Source organism: Bos indicus, chromosome X (assembly GCF_029378745.1).
Source record: "Bos indicus isolate NIAB-ARS_2022 breed Sahiwal x Tharparkar chromosome X, NIAB-ARS_B.indTharparkar_mat_pri_1.0, whole genome shotgun sequence".
Classification (NCBI taxonomy): Eukaryota; Metazoa; Chordata; class Mammalia; order Artiodactyla; family Bovidae; genus Bos; species Bos indicus.
The window spans coordinates 147,234,387-147,253,854 of record NC_091789.1 but is presented as its reverse complement, the minus strand read 5'-3'; the positions used below and the strand labels follow the sequence as shown (position 1 = coordinate 147,253,854).

At 47.6% G+C, this 19,468-nt stretch overlaps 1 protein-coding gene across 4 annotated transcripts in view; it reads left to right on the top strand.

Annotated features, from left to right (window-relative positions):
- Positions 1-17,613, top strand: part of STS (steroid sulfatase) — a 165,416-nt gene extending 147,803 nt beyond the window's left edge. For 3 of the 4 annotated variants that reach the window (XM_019955980.2, XM_019955979.2, XM_070783769.1), the window contains 2 exons: positions 1,932-2,053; positions 13,337-13,935. In XM_019955980.2, coding sequence (XP_019811539.2) covers positions 1,932-2,053; positions 13,337-13,710 — 496 coding nt within the window. In that variant the 3' untranslated portion in view covers positions 13,711-13,935. Of the gene's footprint in view, positions 1-1,931; positions 2,054-13,336; positions 13,936-16,464 lie in introns of those variants that run through there. The other variant, XM_019955981.2, reaches the window with a different exon arrangement.
- Positions 17,614-19,468: the final 1,855 nt, after the last annotated feature.

Here is a 19,468-nt window from a genome sequence, read left to right as displayed (position 1 = left end):
GGGATAGGCTAATCACTCCAGTGTTCTTGGGCTTCACTGGTGGCTCAGCTGGTAAAGAATCTACCTGCAATGCGGGAGACCTGGGTTCGATCCTTGGGTCAGGAAGAGCCCCTGGAGAAGGGAAAGGCTACCGACTCCAGTATTCTGGCCTGGGGAATTCCACGGACTATAGAGTCGCAAAGAGCCAAAGACGACTGAGCGACTTTCACTCTCTTTCACTTTGGTATATGGTACTGTGTATCGTCAATACTAGGCTTCCAATGGATCCCTCCCCCGTTTCCCCTCTTTGGTAGCTATAGATTTGTTTTCTACATTTGTGACTCTGTTTCTGCTTTGTAGGTAAGTTCATTTACGCCTTTTTTTTTTTTTTTTAGATTCCACATATAAGCATTATCATTATGATGTTTGTCTTGGGAGTGTTTTTAATCAGAGAAAGAAAACCCTCAAATTCAACAATCTCACTCTTTGCCGGTGTCTTTCTGCCCCAGGTCTCAGAGGCAGTGGCCTCAGAGCGTCAATGCCTTCAATTTCTCCAGTGGGTGTTAATGTATGTTTCCCTCAAAACAAAAGTTTAGACTTTTTTTTTTTTCCTTTACTTAACCTCCAAAAGGGACTTCCCACGTGGCTCAGTGATAAAGAATCTGCCAGCCAGTGCAGGAGACATAGGTTTGAGACCTGGGTTGGGAAGATCCCCTGGAGTAGCAAGTGGAAACCCACTCTGGTATTGTTGCCTGGGAGATCCCATGGACAGAGGAGCCTGGTGGGCTGCAGTCCCTGGGGTCGCAAAGAGTCGGACACGACCTAGCGACTAAACGACAAACTTCCAAACAGTCTTATTTTGCTCATCACTTGTTGTATTACAGTTATCCCTTGCCATCTGGAAACTTCCGCCTTTTGGTATAACCACTGAAGAGATATGCTTACCTTTGAGAGCATAAACATGCCTGCCACATGTGTGTGTGGTATGTAAATGTGTCCAAGTATATTTCTATCCTCGGGGCATTTGATATCATCATCATCATTATTTGCAAATCGCTTCGTTGGGACTTAGAACTTTGTTTTCATTGAAGTCTATCCAGTTTAAGTGGCCCCATGCTACTATATATGTTATCTTTTTCTTAAAGGCAGATTGTCAGAGATTCTTGTTTTCAACAGATCTGGAGTTTGTGAATAAAGCTGCCAAGGCAATAGGCAGAAAAGTGGGTGCAGAACCAGCAGAAGGTCATCCCACCCCCTTCTTCCCCTCCTGTGTCCGCAAGTCGGTTCTCTAGTTCTGCACCTCTGTTTCTGCTTTGCAAATAGGTTCATCAGCACCATCCTTCTCCATTCCATATGTCTGCCTTCATAGACAATATTTGTTTTCCTCTTTGTGACTTACTTCACTGTGTATGACAGACGCTGGATCCGTCCACATCTCTATAAATGAGGCAGCTTTGTTCTTTTTCATGGCTGAGTAGTATTCTGCGGTATACATGCGGCACATCGTCTTTATTAGTTCATCTGTCGGTGGACATCTGGGTTGCTTGCATGTCCTGGCTGCTGTAAATAGGGCTGTGGTGAACACTGGAGTGTCTGTGTCTTTTTGAATTAGGTTTTTTTTTTTTTTTTCCGGGGTATATGCCCATGAGTGGGTCCACCCCACGGATGTGTGACACTGATGACATTGGGCGAATCACTCCGTGTCTCCGTATCACGGTCCCAACTCACACTCTCGCTTTGAGGATGAAATGAGTTCATGTGTGAGCAGAGCTGACCTGCCTCCCTACATGGCATATGGTGCCTAGCGATGGTCAGTCAGCGTTCCTTGCTGAATGACCACCTTGTAGCCCCATCACGCCTTCGTGTACTGAAGGATAACTCAGATAAGCCAGGGTGTCTGAGCCCCCCCGGCGGACGTGGCCACCTGACATCCCACCTGCTTCATCCCCCAGGGTCATCGACGGCCGGGACCTGATGCCCTTGCTTCAGATGCGGACCCAGCGATCGGAGCACGAGTTTCTCTTCCACTACTGCAACTCCTACCTGAACGCCGTGCGCTGGCACCCACCCAACAGTGAGTAGACGCGTCTCTCCTCTTGTGTATCTTTCCCCACCTCGCTTTGAGGGCTCTGTGCCATCAGGGAGGGGCAGGGGAAGAGAATAAAACTGCAAGCGGGCATTGCTCTCACGAGATGCACCCTTCCCCCCCGCAAAGAAGCTGGGTTCGATTTCTCCTTCCTCCTGTTCCTACTCTCTTCTCTTGAGCCTGCTGGTTACCCCAGTTGTCTCGGCAGACCAGGGCAGTCACCCAGCTCTATGCCAGTGCTTGCTGGCTCCTTCCTCCTGGGGAGGCAGAGGACGTGCCAGGTGGTCAGCAGGTTCTGAAGCTACTTCCTTCCCGCTCTGCCAGCCACCCAGCTGCATCTCCTGGTCCCACCTTCCGTCTGAGTTTCTGCCCAAGAGTCCCTCTGCTCTGGCGTGGCTGGTCTCTGTTTGCGGTTCCCTCTGCTTCGAACGACTTTCCTGGTTAATGCTTACCCACCTCCCGCGATGCCCCTCAAATGCCATCTCCCCTGCCTGCGGTCTTCTAGCTTTGCATTGGTACTGGGTGGCTTTCAGATGTCTACCTGACCTTGTACCCTGAGCCTCAAAGGTGGTGGGTCGTCACCCACCGATCTGTCCGTCTGGTTGGTCACAGATTCTCTGTGTGTGTCTGCTGGCCGTAGATGTTTAAGACAATGCTCTGATGTGTTGATGTCATCGTGGTTCGCAGACCCAGTGTATTTTACGTCTGTGTCAGTGACAAGATGTACTCATACTCTGGGTCTGCCGACAGCAGATATAAAAGTGCATTTCCTTTTATTGAAAATTTTTCTTTATTCAGGTATGTGGTTTTGGTTGCACTGGGTGTCTGTGGCTTTGCGGAGGCTTTCTGTAGTTTCGGCGAGCAGGGGCCGCTCTCTGCTCACAGTTCGCAGGCTTCTGATTGCGGTGGGTTCTCTTGTTGCAGGGCACCAGCTGTAGGGCACTCAGGCTTCAGTGGTTGCGGCCCCTGGGCTCAATAATTGTGGCTCCTTGGCTCTTGAGCACAGGTTCAGTAGTTGAGGCACACAGGTTCAGTTGTTCCACGGCAAGTGGGATCTTCCTGGACCAGGGATGAAACCTGCATCTCCTGCATGGCCAGGCAGATTCTTAACCACCAAACCACTACACACGGCCCAACGGCTGCATGTCTAACGAGCCTAAAGGACCAAGTGGAATCAAGTGATTATCATACGTGTAGCGATAGTCCCACATCTGGTTTTCATAATGTAAACGTTAAATTACAGTACAAGGAGATCCAACCAGTCCATCCTAAACGAAATCGGTCCTGAAGAGTCATTGGAAGGACTGATGCTGAAGCTGAAGCTCCAATACTTTGGACATGTGATGCAAAGAACTGACTCTTTAGAAAAGACCCTGATGCTGGGAAAGATTGAAGGCGGGAGGAGAAGGGGACGACAGAGGATGAAATGGTTGGATGGCATCACTGACTCAATGGACATGAATTTGGGTAGACTCCAGGAATTGGTGATGGACAGGGAGGCCTGGCGTGCTGCAGTCCATGGGGTCACAAAGAGTCGGACACGACTGAGTGACTGAACCAACACCATCACATCACTGAGATGCCTAGGCGTCTGTGGGAACCCAGGACCTATTATACCCCTACTGTATATCTTAGAGATCGACGCTGATGTTAGACTCTCAGTTACCTCTTGAGAGAGGGAATGAAGCTCTCCTTTTCTGTAGCATGTTCTGGGTTCTGCTCCCAGAGGCGAGATTCTCCCAGAGCATCTGGTCACCACGCCACCAGCTGGTGGCTCATTCTTAAATTCAGGGGATGCTCATAATGGATTTCAGTGCATTCCTGGCCCCATCCTCGTCACCCAGCCGAGTTACCCAAGACAGCATTTAAAGAGCAGCCGAGTTACCCAAGACAGCATTTAAAGAGCAGCTGCTCCGTTATTTTTCAAGTGGAAGATTGTGATCCTTCCTTTGTCCACAGAAATCAGACCAGGTTTACCCTTGGAAATTTTATACTTTAAATCTGGAAGAGTGCCCTGAGATAACTTCTGGAAGATTTTACATTTTAAATCTGTATGACTTCCTTCTGATAACTTCCGGAAGATGAATGTAGCAAAATCACGCGCTCACAATTCTAGGCTTGGAAGGACCCTATTTACCTATCTCATCCACGTGTCCATCACTCCTAACATCCGTAGCATGCTGTCTGTTTTTTCAGGTTAATTGGCAGCATTTTAGGGGGAGGAAAAATGGCAACCCACTCCAATATTCTTGCCTGGGAAATCCCACGGACAGAGGAGCCTGGTGAGCTGCAGTCCATGTGGTCGCAAAGAGTCGGATGTGACTTGGTGAGTAAACAGCTGGCAGCATTTAAATCTGAGTCATTCCAGTTCAGTCACTCACTTGTGTCCAGCTCTTTGCGACCCCATGGACTGCAGCACGCCAGGCCTCCCTGCCCATCACCATCTCTTGGAGTTTCCTCAAACTCATGTCCATTGAGTCGGTGATGCCATCCAACCATCTCTTTTAAATCTGAGCCGTCTCATAAAGGAGACATGTGGTCCTCCCCATCTGTATTTTTTTAGCTTTTTATTTTATATTGACATATACTTGAGGAACAGTGTTACCTCAGTTTCCTGTATACAGCGCCGTGATTTAGTGATACACATACACGCATCTGTTCCTTTTCACGTGCTTTTCCCGTGTAGCTTGCTGCGTAATACTGAGCAGAGTTGTCCGTGCTATACAGTAGGTCCTTGTCGGTTATGCGTCTTAAACGTAGCAGTGTGTCCACGTTCCCGCTTCCTTTTATCCTGAGCCTGAAAGAACCAAGTTTCTGGGGCTCTTGGCTGTTTAAAGACGTCCTGAAACTTGCCGAATAGCATTTAAGTAAAGCCAGCCGCCTCCACTTACAGGGGCCGGAAGGAACATATTGGATCAGGGGCTGGGGAAACACAGTTATGTGGAGAAATAAACAGGAAGGGGCAGAAAATAGGGGTGAGTGAGAAAAAGCAGACCCAGATGCTGAGAGGCAGCAGGCCCAGGGATCAAATTTGCTGCTGAGACAGACACAAGGACATTTCCTCTTAAGCAGCTCATTGCCATCTTCTGCCTCGAGCGAGCGACAGAGGAGGGAAAATGACAGTCTTTCAATGCCGGAATCATCCATCTAGTCAACGGGTCTGAGGAAACCATGGGTTTCTCTTTCTTAATTAGTCATCTTGTCTCCTTTGGAGATCGTGCCCTGAAACTCAGGCACAGTGGTGGCCGCTGTGGCTGTCCCTCGTGGCTCCCTGCAGCTGTTTGCTCAGTATCTTTGTCTGCTCATTTGTTCTACACGTATTTATTGAGCATCTACTGTGTGGCACCTGCTGGACTGGACACCTGTCGGTGAGCAAAACATACTGAGTTCTCTGCCCGGGAGTTGCTTGCCTCTTAGGTCACGGGGGAGCTGCAGGCTGGGCACACCCCTGGGAATGCAGAGTTGTTTCAGGAGGTGTCCCTTGCCCGTGAGGATTACTACTCCTGCATGAGTCCTAGTTGGAAGAGGCGGCCCTGCATTTAGATTACTAGCACTACATGAATGGATTACTAGTACTGCATGAGTACTAGCTGGAAGAGATGGCTTAGATCTTCTCGTAATCGAAAGTGGAGTCTGGCTGCTGGAGAGGGCAGGGTGGTGGGAAGGAAGAGTTTGCTTTATTTGGGATGCTCTCAGCCGGGGGCAGTTGGCGGGAGGACATCTGTCCAAAGGCTGACTCCCTGACAGTCAGAATGTGAAAGCTTTTATAGACAGAGGGAGGGAGGTTCCTTGCAGAAACAGCACAGTCAGCCCTGACGGTCATCTTGAACTGATTGTCAGTGGTCTGATCAGGATCATCTTGATTCTTTTAGGTACAGTTCAACTTTCAGTCTCACTACCGCCAGTGGTGCTAGCGGTAAGGAACCCACCTGCCGATGCAGGACACGATCCTTAGACGGGGACAATCCCCTGGAGGAGGGTATGGCAACCCACTCCAGGATTCTTGCCTGGAGAATTCCAGCGACAGAGAAGTTTGGAGGGCTGCAGTCCATGGCGTCGCCAAGGGTCAGATAGGACTGAGATGACTTAGCGGAGCAGAGCAGTCTCTTCAGTCCCAGGGTTGATTGGTTTCCATTTCTTTGAGGCCAGTTCTGGGAATTAGTGCAGCTTAGATCATGGCTACGGTCTGGCTGTCATGGAGTTAACGTCTTCCCCCTGGTGGGGGTTTCACTATTTATAAAGCGGCTCGTGAGACCTGGCTCAGAGAATTATCTATATACCTTTGGTGCTAAGTCACTGCAGTCGTGTCCGACTCTTTGCAACCCCATGGACTGTAGCCCGCCAGGCTCCCTCATCGCTGGGATTCTCCAGGCAAGAACACTGGAGTGGATTGTCATTTCCTTCTCCAATGCATGAAAGTGAAAAGTGACAGTGAAGTCACTCAGTCGTGTCCGACTCTTTGAAACTCCATGGACTGCAGCCCGCCAAGCTCCTCTGTGCATGAGATTCTCCAAGCAAGAATCCTAGAGTGGGTTGCCATTCCCTTCTCCACAAAGCCTTTGAGCTTTCCTTGAATTTGCTTGAACTCTGACTAAACGTATTCTTTGGCTCAAGGCTTTTCACAGACAAAAGGCGAGCTGAGGACCTTAAGGTCCCGCTCTGTTTTCGCTTCTGGATCTATATCGGCAGGAGACTGTGGGTCAGCATAGAACTTAAAGCAGTCTAGTTGGAGGACATCACTTGGATCATCTCAGATCTAAGTTGGTAGGAGACTGTGGACAATTCACAGACGTTGAACTACTACTGTTTAGAAGAGATGGGCTTGGATCATCTGAGATCTATGCTCATAGGAGACTGTGGTCATCACCACCTGGGGGACGCTTTCCATAATTCTTAAAGGCAATGGTATTGCCACCTTGAGCGCCAAAGTATCTTGAACTCCAGATACTTGGTTAGAAAAGAAGAGAGACATTTAGGCTCAGGGTTTGTAAATGTAGCGCCAGGGCAGCAGTGAGTCAGAGCCAGCTCCTGACAGCTGAGGAATCTCAGCAGCTTGTGGGGAGCACATTCCTACCTGGAAGTCAGCCTTGTGGGGAGCGTCTATACCATGGCAACTGGCAGACACAGCAGATGTCGACCGTGTTCCTCGCTCAGAGAAGCTAGAGCTTTCCAGCAGGACACTGGTACCTGTCTACTAGAATGGAGTGGCAGCATTGGGGAGATCCAACTCGTGTTTGTCTTGATGAGGTTAGATGCGTAGATTTCCCTGGTGGCTCAGACAGTGAAGAATCCACCTATAAAGCAGGAGACCCAGGTTCTATTCCTGGGTCGGGAAGACCCCCCTGGAGAAGGGAATGGCAACCCACTCCAGTGTTCTTGCCTGGAGAATCCCATGGACAGAGGAGCCTGGTGGGCTGCATACAGTCCATGGGGTCACAAAGAATTGGACATGACTGAGCAATTGATGCTTTTACTACCTATTACAATTCCAGACTTGTTAAATACTCATTTTTTCCAAAATATTACAGCCAGAATGCTGTTTCTACTCTTTTAAAACATGAATCCCTTTCAGCTTTTATATACAATGTATTCTCCATAATCATTGAGTATTGGGGCCAGAATGCTGTTTCTACTCTTAAAATATGAATCCCTTTTGGCTTTTATATACAGTGTCTTCTCTATAATAATTGAACAATTCTGTAATTTTAATGATTCTGTAACTTGGTTGTCTCAGCACATTGAGGTGATGAGAAGTCTTCATTTATTTTTTTCCCTAAGAGTGAGCACTGGTTTTAAAAATGATCACGTACATAGGCTTCCCTGGTGGCTCAGACAGTAAAGAACCTGCCTGTGATGCGGGAGACCCGGGTTCGACCCCTGGGTCAGAAAGATCCCCCTGGAGAAGGAAATAGCAACCGGCTCTAGTATTCTTGCCTGGAAAATCCCACGGTCAGAGGAACCTGGCGGGCTACAGTCCACGGGGTCGCAAAGAGTCGGACACGACTGAGCTACTGACACTTTCACTAACTTACAATTCCAGACTTGTTAAAAACTCATTTTTTCCAAAACATTAGAGCCAGAACGCTGTCTACTCTCTTAAAACATGAATCCCTTTCAGCTTTTATGTACAGTGTCTTCTCTATAATTAAATAATTCTATAATTCTAATGATTCTGTAATTTAGTTGTCTCAGCACATTGAGCGGCTTAAGTTTATCATCATCTGAGATCATTATTGCCATTACATTTTAGGAGAACTCACAAAAGCATTATTAGAACACGGATAACTTTGGTTACGTGATGATGGGAATTTTGAGCTTAAATTTCCTGTTCAGCATGTATTCAAAAAGTGTGGCTTTGAGTTTTGACTTAGGTATCCATGTTAGTATAAAGTCAATGTAATGGCAACTGGATTTTATGGTCAAATGTGTCTTGAAAGACTGGTAGATGTTTTTGGCTGTGGTATTTTGGTACAGAGTTTTGAGAAGATAAACATAAGTCTATAAAGTAACTGCTGCAGCTGAGTTGTGTCTGACTCTTTGCGACCCCATGGACTGCATCACGCCAGGTCTCCCTGTCCATCACCAGCTCCCGGAGTTTGCTCAGACTCATGTCCATCGAGTCGGTGATGCCATCCAACCATCTCATCCTCTGTCGCCCCCTTCTCCTTTGCCCTCAGTTTTTCTCAGCATCAGAGTCTTTTCCAATGAGTTGGCTCTTCACTTTAGGTGTTGGAGCTTCAACTTCAGCAACAGTCCTTCCAATGAATGATTAGAATAATCAAAGCGATGAAGAGCAATGGTTAAAGGCAAAGAAACAGATCCAAGGAGGAACCGAAATCCGCCCTTCCCTGTAACACGTTCGGTAGATGACATCAAGATTACTGAGGGGGGTCAGCTGAGGGTCCCAGGGGACGGTATGGGTGGCTCAGAGCAGGGGGAAACAGAGCAGTCTTTGAAATGCTTCTTGTTTTTCTTTTTAAAAAAGATAATTTTATTTTCTTTATTTTTGTCCGTGCTGGGTCTTCGTTGCTGTGCGGGCTACTGTCTTGTTTTGGTGCCTGCTTTTATCTCGTGGAGCACAGGCTCTTGGGTGTGTGAGCGTCACTAGCTACAGCACGTGGCCTCAGAAGTTGAGGCTACCAGCCTTGGTTGCCCCAAGGCACGAGGGAATCTTCACAAATCAGGGATCCAACCTGTGTCCCCGGCCTTGGCAGGTGCACTCTTTACCACTGAGCCACCAGGGAAGTCCCTGCAATACCTCTCGAAGCACCCCAAGGTGGCAGTTTGTGGTGGGAAATGCTGCTAAGACCAAAAACCCCCAAATGACTATATTTGGTTGTTATGATATATACATGGAGTCCCCCATGCATACAGAATTAATCTTGCCAAGACAAGCAGTTAAACCACATTCATCAAGGGCCATCAAAATCTGAGTGATAAATTAAGAGTCGGTGTGTGGAAGCCCTTTAAATTTTGTTGTTCATGTTCTTGAAGAATCCTGAAGATGGCGGGGATGAGGAAAAGTGTCTTAAGACTTGTATTGCAGTGGCAACAGGTTGAAGAACAGCTGGAAAGCAGTGGCCTCGTCTTAGACTGCTGGCAGCTTTACATTCAAAGGCGGGCTCCCCTGGTGGCTCAGAAGGTAAAGAGTCTGCCTGCAATGCAGGAGACCTGGGTTCGATCCCTGGGTCGGGGAAGATCCACTAGAGAAGGGAATGGCAACCCACTCCCGTATCCTTGGCTGGAGAATTCCATGGACAGAGGAGCCTGGCGGTCTACAGTCAGTGGGGTCGCAAAAGAGTTGGACACAACTGAGCAGCTACACAACAGCAAATCAGAAAAGGAGACGAGAGCCTGAGAGGTTAACAGCCATGCCCAGCATCCCACAGCTAGGAGATAGCATAGCTAGGGTTGGAACCCACCCTGTCAGAGCCAATAGAGGGGGCGGGAGAGTTCAAGTAGATTGTACTCAATGAGCCACCAAGACAAGACACCATTTCAAGCTCAGAATAAGGGATGTATCCCTAGGAGGCTTGTCATGGGTCTAGACCCACAAGAATCCTTGCATAAAGGGGGATGTGATTTGCAAAGCAGACTGGCATGTGTTGGGAGGGATTAAGCATCTTTTATCTGCAGAATGTTCTTCTGATGCCTCTGTGGACAGCCCAGTGGGCTTTGCATCGTCCCCCTGTTTGTTCTTGGGGCCCCCGAGTGCTCATTCTCGAGGCTTGTCTGCCAGGGGACCTCAGAACCCTTTCTTGTGGCCAAGTCCCTGAAAGCTATCAAGATCACAACAGTGGTACCTGTCCTGGGCTTCACACGCCCCTCAGAGCCCCAGCGAATCTCAGGGCACCGTCGCTTATCTGAAGCTTGGAAAGGGTTGAATTCGGGGTCCAGCTCAGGAGTCAGGCTGTTCTCGATTAAATTCTATTTGCCACTTTGTCAAAGGACTGGAAGCTTTCTTTTCTTGTGAATGAAAAGAAAGTGAGTCACTTTTTTTTTTAACCTGTGAAAGTGTTAGTCACTCCTGTCGTGTCTGACGCTTTGCGACCCTGCAGACTGTAGCCCGCCAGGCTCCTCTGTCCATGGGATTCTCCAGCCAAGAATACTGGAGTGGGTTGCCATTTCCTTCTCCAAGGGATCTTCCCCACCCAGGGATCGAACCCAGGTCTCCCTCACTGCAAGCAGATTCTTTACCATCTGAGCTTCCAGGGAAGCCCCCTGTTAAGCTGTGATTCTACATAAAAATGTTTCAGAGGTAAATAGTGAACTCCGTAGCACTTCATATGACAGTGACAAAGCCCTCCTGCAACTGTAATAAGTCACTGACATCTTTTCGGTTTAGCTGTAACTCTCTTAAATTTTGAGCTTCCCTGGTGGCTCAGCTGGTAAGGAATCCGCCTGCAATGCGGGAGACCTGGCTTTGACCCCTGGGTTGGGAAGATCCCCTGGAGAAGGGAAAGGCGACCCACTCCAGTGTTCTGGCCTGGAGAATTCCATAGACTGTATATGATCCATGGGGTCGCAAAGAGTCAGACACGACTGAGTGACTTTCACTTTCTCTTAAACTTTAAAGCATCATTTAAACTGAAGTCAAATTATTGTTCCCATCACTATGTAGTTTTGTTTTTGAAAAAAATGCTGCCTGTAGTTTCCCTGCATTCTCACTGTAAAGTTTAATAATTCCTTCCTCTGGTCATTGAATCTCAATTGTAGCTGAGTTTAAGATTCCGTGGTGGTCAAAATATTTATCTGTGACAGAGACAGAAAACAACCTTTTTCAGAGTGCACTGGAATTTTAACAATAAACAAAAAAGTTTTTTAACTCAAAAGATTTTTAGTAGTATATGGAGAAATCCCAGGTGAAATACGTCCTCAAAATAAATTTGAAACATAGGATTAAACAGACATAGTAGAAATGCAGGGTACCTCCTTTCATTGAAATGACACCTTTGACAGTGTCGATTCTTGGTTTCCTGGTGAACAACAGAACAGACCCTGAGCTAAGGCTTCATATCCTATAAACCTAGGCCTTCCCAGGTGGCACAGTGGTAAAGAACCTTCCTGCCAATGCAGGAGACTCAAGGGATGCAGGTTCAGTCACTGGGTCAGGAAGATCCCCTGGAGGAGGGCATGGCAACCTGCTCCACTATATTCTTGCCTGGAAAATTCCGAGGACAGAGGAGCCTGGCACATGCAATAAAATGCATTTGAGCAAACCCAAAGTGGTGTAAACAAATTATGCAGAGAATACACAATGTATCGTTTTATAAAAAGGTTTTAAAAATCCAGATTGGGTGCTATAAAGGCAGACACCTCGATGGCATACCAAACAAATCTTCAGAAAAATTAATTCTTAGTTCTACACTTGTCTGAGCTGCGTGTCTGCTCCCTGTAAGAATGCTTAAGGTTTATTTACTGACTGGTCCTTAAACCTGCGTGTGTGCATGCTCAGTCGCTCAGTCATGTCCAATTTTGTGTGACCCCATGGACCGTAGTCCACCAGGCTCGTCTGTCCATGGGATTCTCCAGGTGAGAATACTGGAGTGGGTTGCCATGCCCTCCTCCAGGGAATATTTACCCTTACTCGCACTCGAATATACTTGTTTGGGGTCAGGGGCTTTTTGGGGAGAATGTGGACACCCGTGGTAATTGTCTTGTGTGGTCAATTAATTCATTTTGCATTTAGATCGTGGGTGAGCACTCGGTATGTGCAATTACAAAACCAGCGTTTCCATGACACAAACAGATGATCAGAGTGAATTAAGTAGGTGTGCGATGCTTTCTAGGGGGACGGTCTCTATGGTTTTCTATAGAAAAGCTGGAAGTATAAAGCGGAAAAGGACATTTTCAGCCTGAACCTAATTTCACTTGGTTTATACACGTCAACTCTGTTTTCATCTGCCACCTTTTTCTACCCAGGATGCAGTCTCTAGACCTCTATCAGAGCCAGCTCTCAGAAAGTCATAGCATCGTAAGATAAACAGTAAAACAATCTTTCACATTTGTTTGTAAATCAATTTTTTTTTTTTCTAAAATTTTAATATTGGCTATTTAGTCATTGGAAGAGACCCTGATGCTGGGAAAGATTGAGGGCAGGAGGAGAAGGGGTGCCAGAGGATGAGATGGTTGGATGGCATCACTGACTCAAGGGACATGAGTTTGAGCAAGCTCTAGGAGTTGGTGATGGACAGGGAGGCCTGGCGTGCTGCAGTCCATGGGGTTGCAAAGAGTCAGACACACCCAAGCGACTGAACAACAGCAACAAATGGAACACAACACTTGCATTTTTTAAGCTTTTTTTATTTTATTTATTTCTGGATGCCCTGGGTCTTTGTTGCTGTGTGTGTGTGTGTGTGTGTGGCTCCTTTCTGTAGTTGTGGCTTGTCATCGCGGGGGCCTCTCTCATTGTGGGCTCCTGGGCCCACAGCTTCAGCAGTTTCAGCTTTCGGGCTCCCCCTAGAGGCGAGGTCCAAAAAAATAAATCAGTTTTTTTTTTTCCAGTTTTTGCATTATAACAGCTATTGCATAATCAGCTTTGTCTTTTCCTCCTTGGCAGTTAGATAACAACTCATGTTTTCTTGCTTTTTCTTTTTAGCTATGATGCTTACTCTTTTTTGAGCCTTAAGTGTGATAAATCCAGTCCATCCATAACTGAGTCTCTGCCTTCTTGAAGCACCCAGAGGGTGGTTTTCCATGCACGCTCTCTTTGGGGGTGACTATGACGACCCTGTTCCCACCACACCCGCTTCTCTGCTTGTCCCACCACAGGCACGTCCATCTGGAAAGCCTTTTTCTTCACCCCCAAGTTCTCCCCGGAGGGCGCCAACGGATGCTTTGACACACACGTGTGTTTCTGTTACGGGCAGTATGTCACCTACCACGACCCGCCCCTGCTGTTTGAGATTTCCAGAGACCCCCGGGAGAGAAACCCGTTAACCCCGACATCGGAGCCGCGGTTCTGGGAGATCCTGGAGGCCATGCAGGAGGCGGCAGCCCGCCACGCCCGGACCCTTCAGGACGTCCCCAACCAGCTGTCCCTGGGGAACCTGATGTGGAAGCCGTGGCTGCAGCTGTGCTGCTCATCGCTGGGGCTTTCCTGCCAGTGTGACCGGGAGGACCAGGATGGGAGACACAGCCCTTAGCCGTTATGGGCAGCGTCTGGGGGTGCATGGGGGTAGGAGGAGCGCCCAGCTGGCAGCATTAGGGTGAACGCCCAGGATCGACCCTGGGGGAAGGCAGCCCTGGCCTCCTCCCTCCTCCCCACGCACCTGGAGACTCCGCCAAGACCCCCTTCCACACACACACACACACACCTTTCCCCCCCGGGGCGGGAATCAACTTTGAAATAAACAGAGACACAGACGTTACTTACATCGTCTTCCGAGGCCAATTGTTCACGTGGATGGATGACTGGGCAATGAGTGTCCAACATCTGTGTGGTGGAGGGCAGGAAGGGGCACAGGTGAGCTGCTGACCTCTCAGACAGCGTGATCCACGGCTGAAGGCGTCGCTGACTTGATGCACCAGCCACCAGGATTTCCCCTAGAGAGCATCGCACGAGAGTGAATCAAATGTTAAGTGTTTACTGAAATCTAACACATGCCACTTTTTTTACCCTGCGTAAAAGAGCATCTTGCCCAATCACGGATGATGGTTAAGTTGCCATCTTCTGGTTTCTGAAAGGCGATTACTGTCAGTATTATTTGCAAATACGTATGAATCACTCTTCACGCTATCCGTGTTTGTACATGGATATGTGTCTTTCTTTGAGAAGCTTGCAATATTTAGAAGCTCATCACTGTTGAAGGAGAAGCAACAGAGGCTCGCAGATGTGTTTTGTGCGACCGCCTTTAGGTGAGCTCTCTCAGCGAATGTCGAAGCTGAGACACACCTCTCCGGTCCGTGTGTTTCCAGCCCGTCATTTGTAGCACGCTGTTTTGGCTTCTGCTGTCCCTTGGGTGAACGGTGTTTCTGAACTAAAAATCCAACTTCATAGATTCTGCAGTCCAAGAAATCCCCTCTAACAGATTCAGAATTACTGGCATGTGAAATGTATGCTATTTCACAGGAGCAGGGGGGTATGGGGTGGGGGAAACACAGGCCATCAGAGCAGTTCACGACCCATACCCACAAAGACACAAGCCATCAGACATAACCAGTCCGAGACCCATATCCAAGAAGACACTAGCAATCAGGCATAAGCAGTCCATGACCCATAGCCATGAAGACACGAGCCATCAGACATAACCAATCAACGACCCATACCCACAAAGACACGAGCCATCAGACATAACCAGTCCAAGACCCATACCCAAGAAGACACTAGCAATCAGGCATAAGCAGTCCATGACCCATAGCCATGAAGACACGAGCCATCAGACATAACCAATCAACGACCCATACCCAAAAAGACACGAGCAATCAGACATAAGCAGTCCGCGACCCATACCCGTTACATCTCGATGCCGAATTTCATGACGAGAGAATGGTGGTTCACACCCGTCCTTGTATTTTGTTGGCCTGACCCTGCGGGTAAGCAGTATCTGTGCCTCGTGTTGGTCGTGACATGCACACTTTCGTTTGAATCCCATTTCCTGCGACCTCAGGAATGCAGGGATGAGGCCTAACGGGGTCACGGAGGAGACTGGGAGACAGGGCACAGCTGGATAGAGTTCCCAAGTCCGGACCACCAGCCCCTTCTGGGCAAAGAGTTCTCCTGAGTGGAGAATACCTAGGTGACCTTCAGACACTATACGTTCTCCAGCAACATGGTGAGGATTCATTCACTCATCTGTACACGGGAGCTGTGGTCCCGCTGCCTCTCTTTCATCTCTGTAGCGAACATGTCTGAGCATCTATCTGCTCTTGGCTCAGGGGTTTTCTCGATCCGACGGGAGTGGAGGTCAGTGGTCTACTCTGCCCCGCCTCCCACCCCCCCCACCCCCAGGTGCATGGACCCTGCCGTCCAGACACTTTGGAGAAAAATGTGGGTAAGCGAGTCTCGGGCTCTCTGACAGTGGTCTCTGCCTTCTGGTCTTTGTCCCCGCTGAACAACGTCTAAGCTCTGACAGCATCTCCCAAGCTCCTCCTTGCTGCTGCTGCTGCTGCTAAGTCGCTTCAGTCGTGTCCGACACTGTGTGACCCCATGGACTGCAGCCTACCAGGCTCCTCCATCCCTGGGATTTTCCAGGCAGGAGTACTGGAGTGGGGTGCCATTGCCTTCTCCAAGCTCCTCCTTACGGTCTGCTATTTCAGAATTTTTTTTAATTTATTAATTTATTTCACTTGGAGCATAATGACGTCACCATACTGTGGTCGTCTTTGCCGTACATCCACATGAATCGGCCACGGGTGACCGTGTGTCCCCCCATCCTGAACCGCCCCCCCACCTCCCTCCCCACTCCATCTCTCTGGGTTGTCCCAGGGCACTGGCTTTGAGTACCCAGCTTCATGCATCGAACTTGCCCTGGTCACCTATTTCACATATGGTAATGTACATGTTTCAATGCTGTGCTCTCAAATCATCCCACCCTCCCCTCCTCCCACAGAGCCCAAAAGTCTGTTCTTTACATCCGTGTCTCCTTCGCTGCCCTGCATGTACGATCATCGATACCACCTTTCTAAGTTCCGTATAAATGTGTTAATATACAACATTTGTCTTTCTCTTTCTGACTTACTTCACTTGGTACATATGCACAGTGGAATATTACTCACCTGTAAAAAAGGAATGCATTTCAGTGAGTTCTAATGAGGGGGATCACGAGGAGTCTGTTATTTCAGATTGCAAATCTTTCTTTGTCTTAAAAAAAAAGACAATTCCTTCCACCTCCCTGGGAATGGTTCAGAGTTGAAAAGCAAGCAGGATTCTTTTTCTTAATTCGGATTTCTCATTCCAGAAATTTGCCAAAAGCGTGTCGTGTTGTTTTAAGAAATACTCTCATGAAAGAACGCATGAGCATGTTACTGCTGCTGCTACTGGCTAAGTTGCTTCAGTCGTGTTTGACTCTGCGACCCCATAGACGGCAGCCAACCAGGCTCCCCCGTCCCTGGGATTCTCCAGGCAAGAACACTGGAGTGGGTTGCCATTTCCTTCTCCAATGCATGAAAGTAGAAAGTGAAAGTGAAGTCGCTCAGTCGTGTCCGACTCTTCTCGACTCCATGGACTGCAGCCTACCAGGCTCCTCCATCCATGGGATTTTCCAGGCAAGAGTACTGGAGTGGGGTGCCATTGCCTTCTCCAAGCATGTTACTAGTGTGTTCAAATTATTGCTGTTATCATGCAAAACCTATCTAAAGCTGCTGTTACCAACTAATGTGTTAAAAGATGACCATATTTGCTCAGAGTTGGACACACTCAATGCACAATGTCAGAACATTGTGTTTGAGGTTGAAATAAGTGGAAGGACTGTTGCAGATGTTGTTAATGCACAGCTTTGTATAGCATTGATTGTTTAATCTGTACACAGGTTAACAGCCAACAAAGGATACATTTACCTCTAGACTCACAATGAGCTTTTAAGTGTTTGCTTCAAAATAACTTAGATCTCCATTATGTTTCAGTGTATTTGAAAATCAGGTTTCTTTGTAATAATCGTAATTACCACTTACCACCTGAAAGTTTGGCTTGGAATGCACAACAGGAAATTTGAATTCCCACTGGTGTGGTCTCTTGTATGTCCTATTCTTTGTGGGTTTTGAAGCTTTAAACACATTCTTTTGGGGAAAAAAATTGTTATATTTCTAGCATTTCACAGACGTTAAAAGCTTAAGCTAACAGTGACCTAGTGACAGGCACGATTTGACAACATCGTTAACATTTCATGAAAAGCCCAATTGCGACCTATGTATCAGAGGTGATGAAGGTTTCAGGAAGGGGAGCAGATGGCAGGTGGCCCTGAAGGACATCCATGGAAGAAACAGGCAACGTATTTGTCACGTGTCTGAACAATGGGATCTGTGACATGATCGCATCTATGAAGGTTTCCCAGAACCTCATTGTCATGTCAACTTGAAATGAAAATAAACCTTTCCCTGGCAATTAAAAATTCTCTCCTGCTTCGTTTTTCATGGGGCTTAATTCAGCAAGTGTGTGGAGTGTTTAGTCAGTCAAGAGTCTGCCTACAGTGTGGGAGACCTGCGTTCCTCCCGGGGTTGGGAAGATCCGCTGGAAAAGGGGACGGCGACCCACTCCAGTGTTCTTGCCTGGAGAATTCCCTGGACAGAGGAGCCTGGAGGGGTGTTTACTATGTTTGGGGTATGATGTTAAGTAATGCGGGAATGGGGTATCAGTTTGGTAAATCTTTACAGAGTGTCAGAGGCTCCAGGGAGGGGTGGGGAGTACACAGATGGATGAGAAATAATAAATAAGGTAGCCCCTGACTTTCGTGATTAGACGCCCTGGCCATCTCTTGGGTTCCAAGGCCATGTCACGCTTGTGTGTTGCTACAGCTGTTGGTCAATTTCCAATGAAAGGCTTGTAGTAAATTCAATGGGATCATAGTTAGAAAGTGACTGGCATGTTATAAGTCCTGAAAAAGTGTTAGCTATCTTTACACCCTTGCTTATATTTATCTGCAAGTGTTTTTTTATTACCAAAAAATATAATGGTAGAAAAATACAGCATACACACAAGAAAAGAGAAAGAATCACTTTTAACCTGATCATCAAGCAGAAAATACCAGAGCTATTTTTGAGTATATCTTTAAGACTTTATACATACAATCACTGGACTTCCCTGGTGGCTCAGACGGTAAGAGCGTCTGCCTACAATGCGGGAGACCTGGGTTCGATCCCTGGGTTGGGAAGATCCCCCTGGAGAAGGAAATGGCAACCCACTCCAGTACTCTTGCCTAGAAAATCCCACGGATGGACGGAGGAGCCTGGTGGGCGACAGTCCATGGGGTCGCACAGAGAGTTGGACACGACTGAGCGACTTAACTTTCACTTTCTTTCACTTTCACACACCATCACACCCGCACACAGTTGTATGTTACAGAAATGAATTATAACCAGTTATATTATAATCGTTTTTTTTTTCCATGTAACTCCTTTGTAACCATCTCCCTGATACCAAGGATATATTCAGTCCATGGTTTTGATTGGTTTCATAATAAAAAAATTTCCTATGAATATGTTTTTATAAATACGAACTTTGAGTTGCCTATTGAGATTGATGTCGTCTAAATGTAACACAGGGTTCAAGACTCAGTCTCACACCAAGATATGGCATTTGCTTGGGTGGGCGGGACCCCTCTGTAACTGCATGTGAAGCAGAAACTGTCTCATGTACGGTGTCATTGAGGTAGATTGTCTCCACTCTCTTTTATCTTCGGGGCCACTGAGGCACTCAGGCCCAGCCAGCACGTTTCCCACAGCGTGCTCTATTTGTAGCTACTCAATGCAGAGCATCCAGGTAAGGACTCTGAGATGGTCCTAAGCGGGAGGTGATTCGATGATGGTGGTGAAATAGCCTGGATCTCCTGAGTCACCACCTGGGGCAGCTCCAGAGAAACCACGGTTTCCCTGAGAGACAGAAGACTGAGACCAGAACAAGATCTACTCTTTTCTGGGGACTTCCCGGGTGGGCCAATGGCCAAGTCTTCGAGTTCCCAGGGCAGAGGTCCTGGGTTTGATCCCTAGTCTGGGAACTAGAATCCCGCATGCCACAGATAAACAATCAAGAATCGCCACAATGAAGACAGAAGACCCGGCATGCTGTCACTAGGACCCAATGCAGCCAAATAAACAAATAGATATATTTTTAAAGACCTAGTCTTTTTATTTTGAAGACACTGAGATTTGGAGGTTGTCAGTGTAACAGCAGCTGGAGTTACTTATCTCAACTAATACACTAGCTTGGCTTCCCTGGTGGCACAGCTGGTAAAGAATCTGCCTGCAATG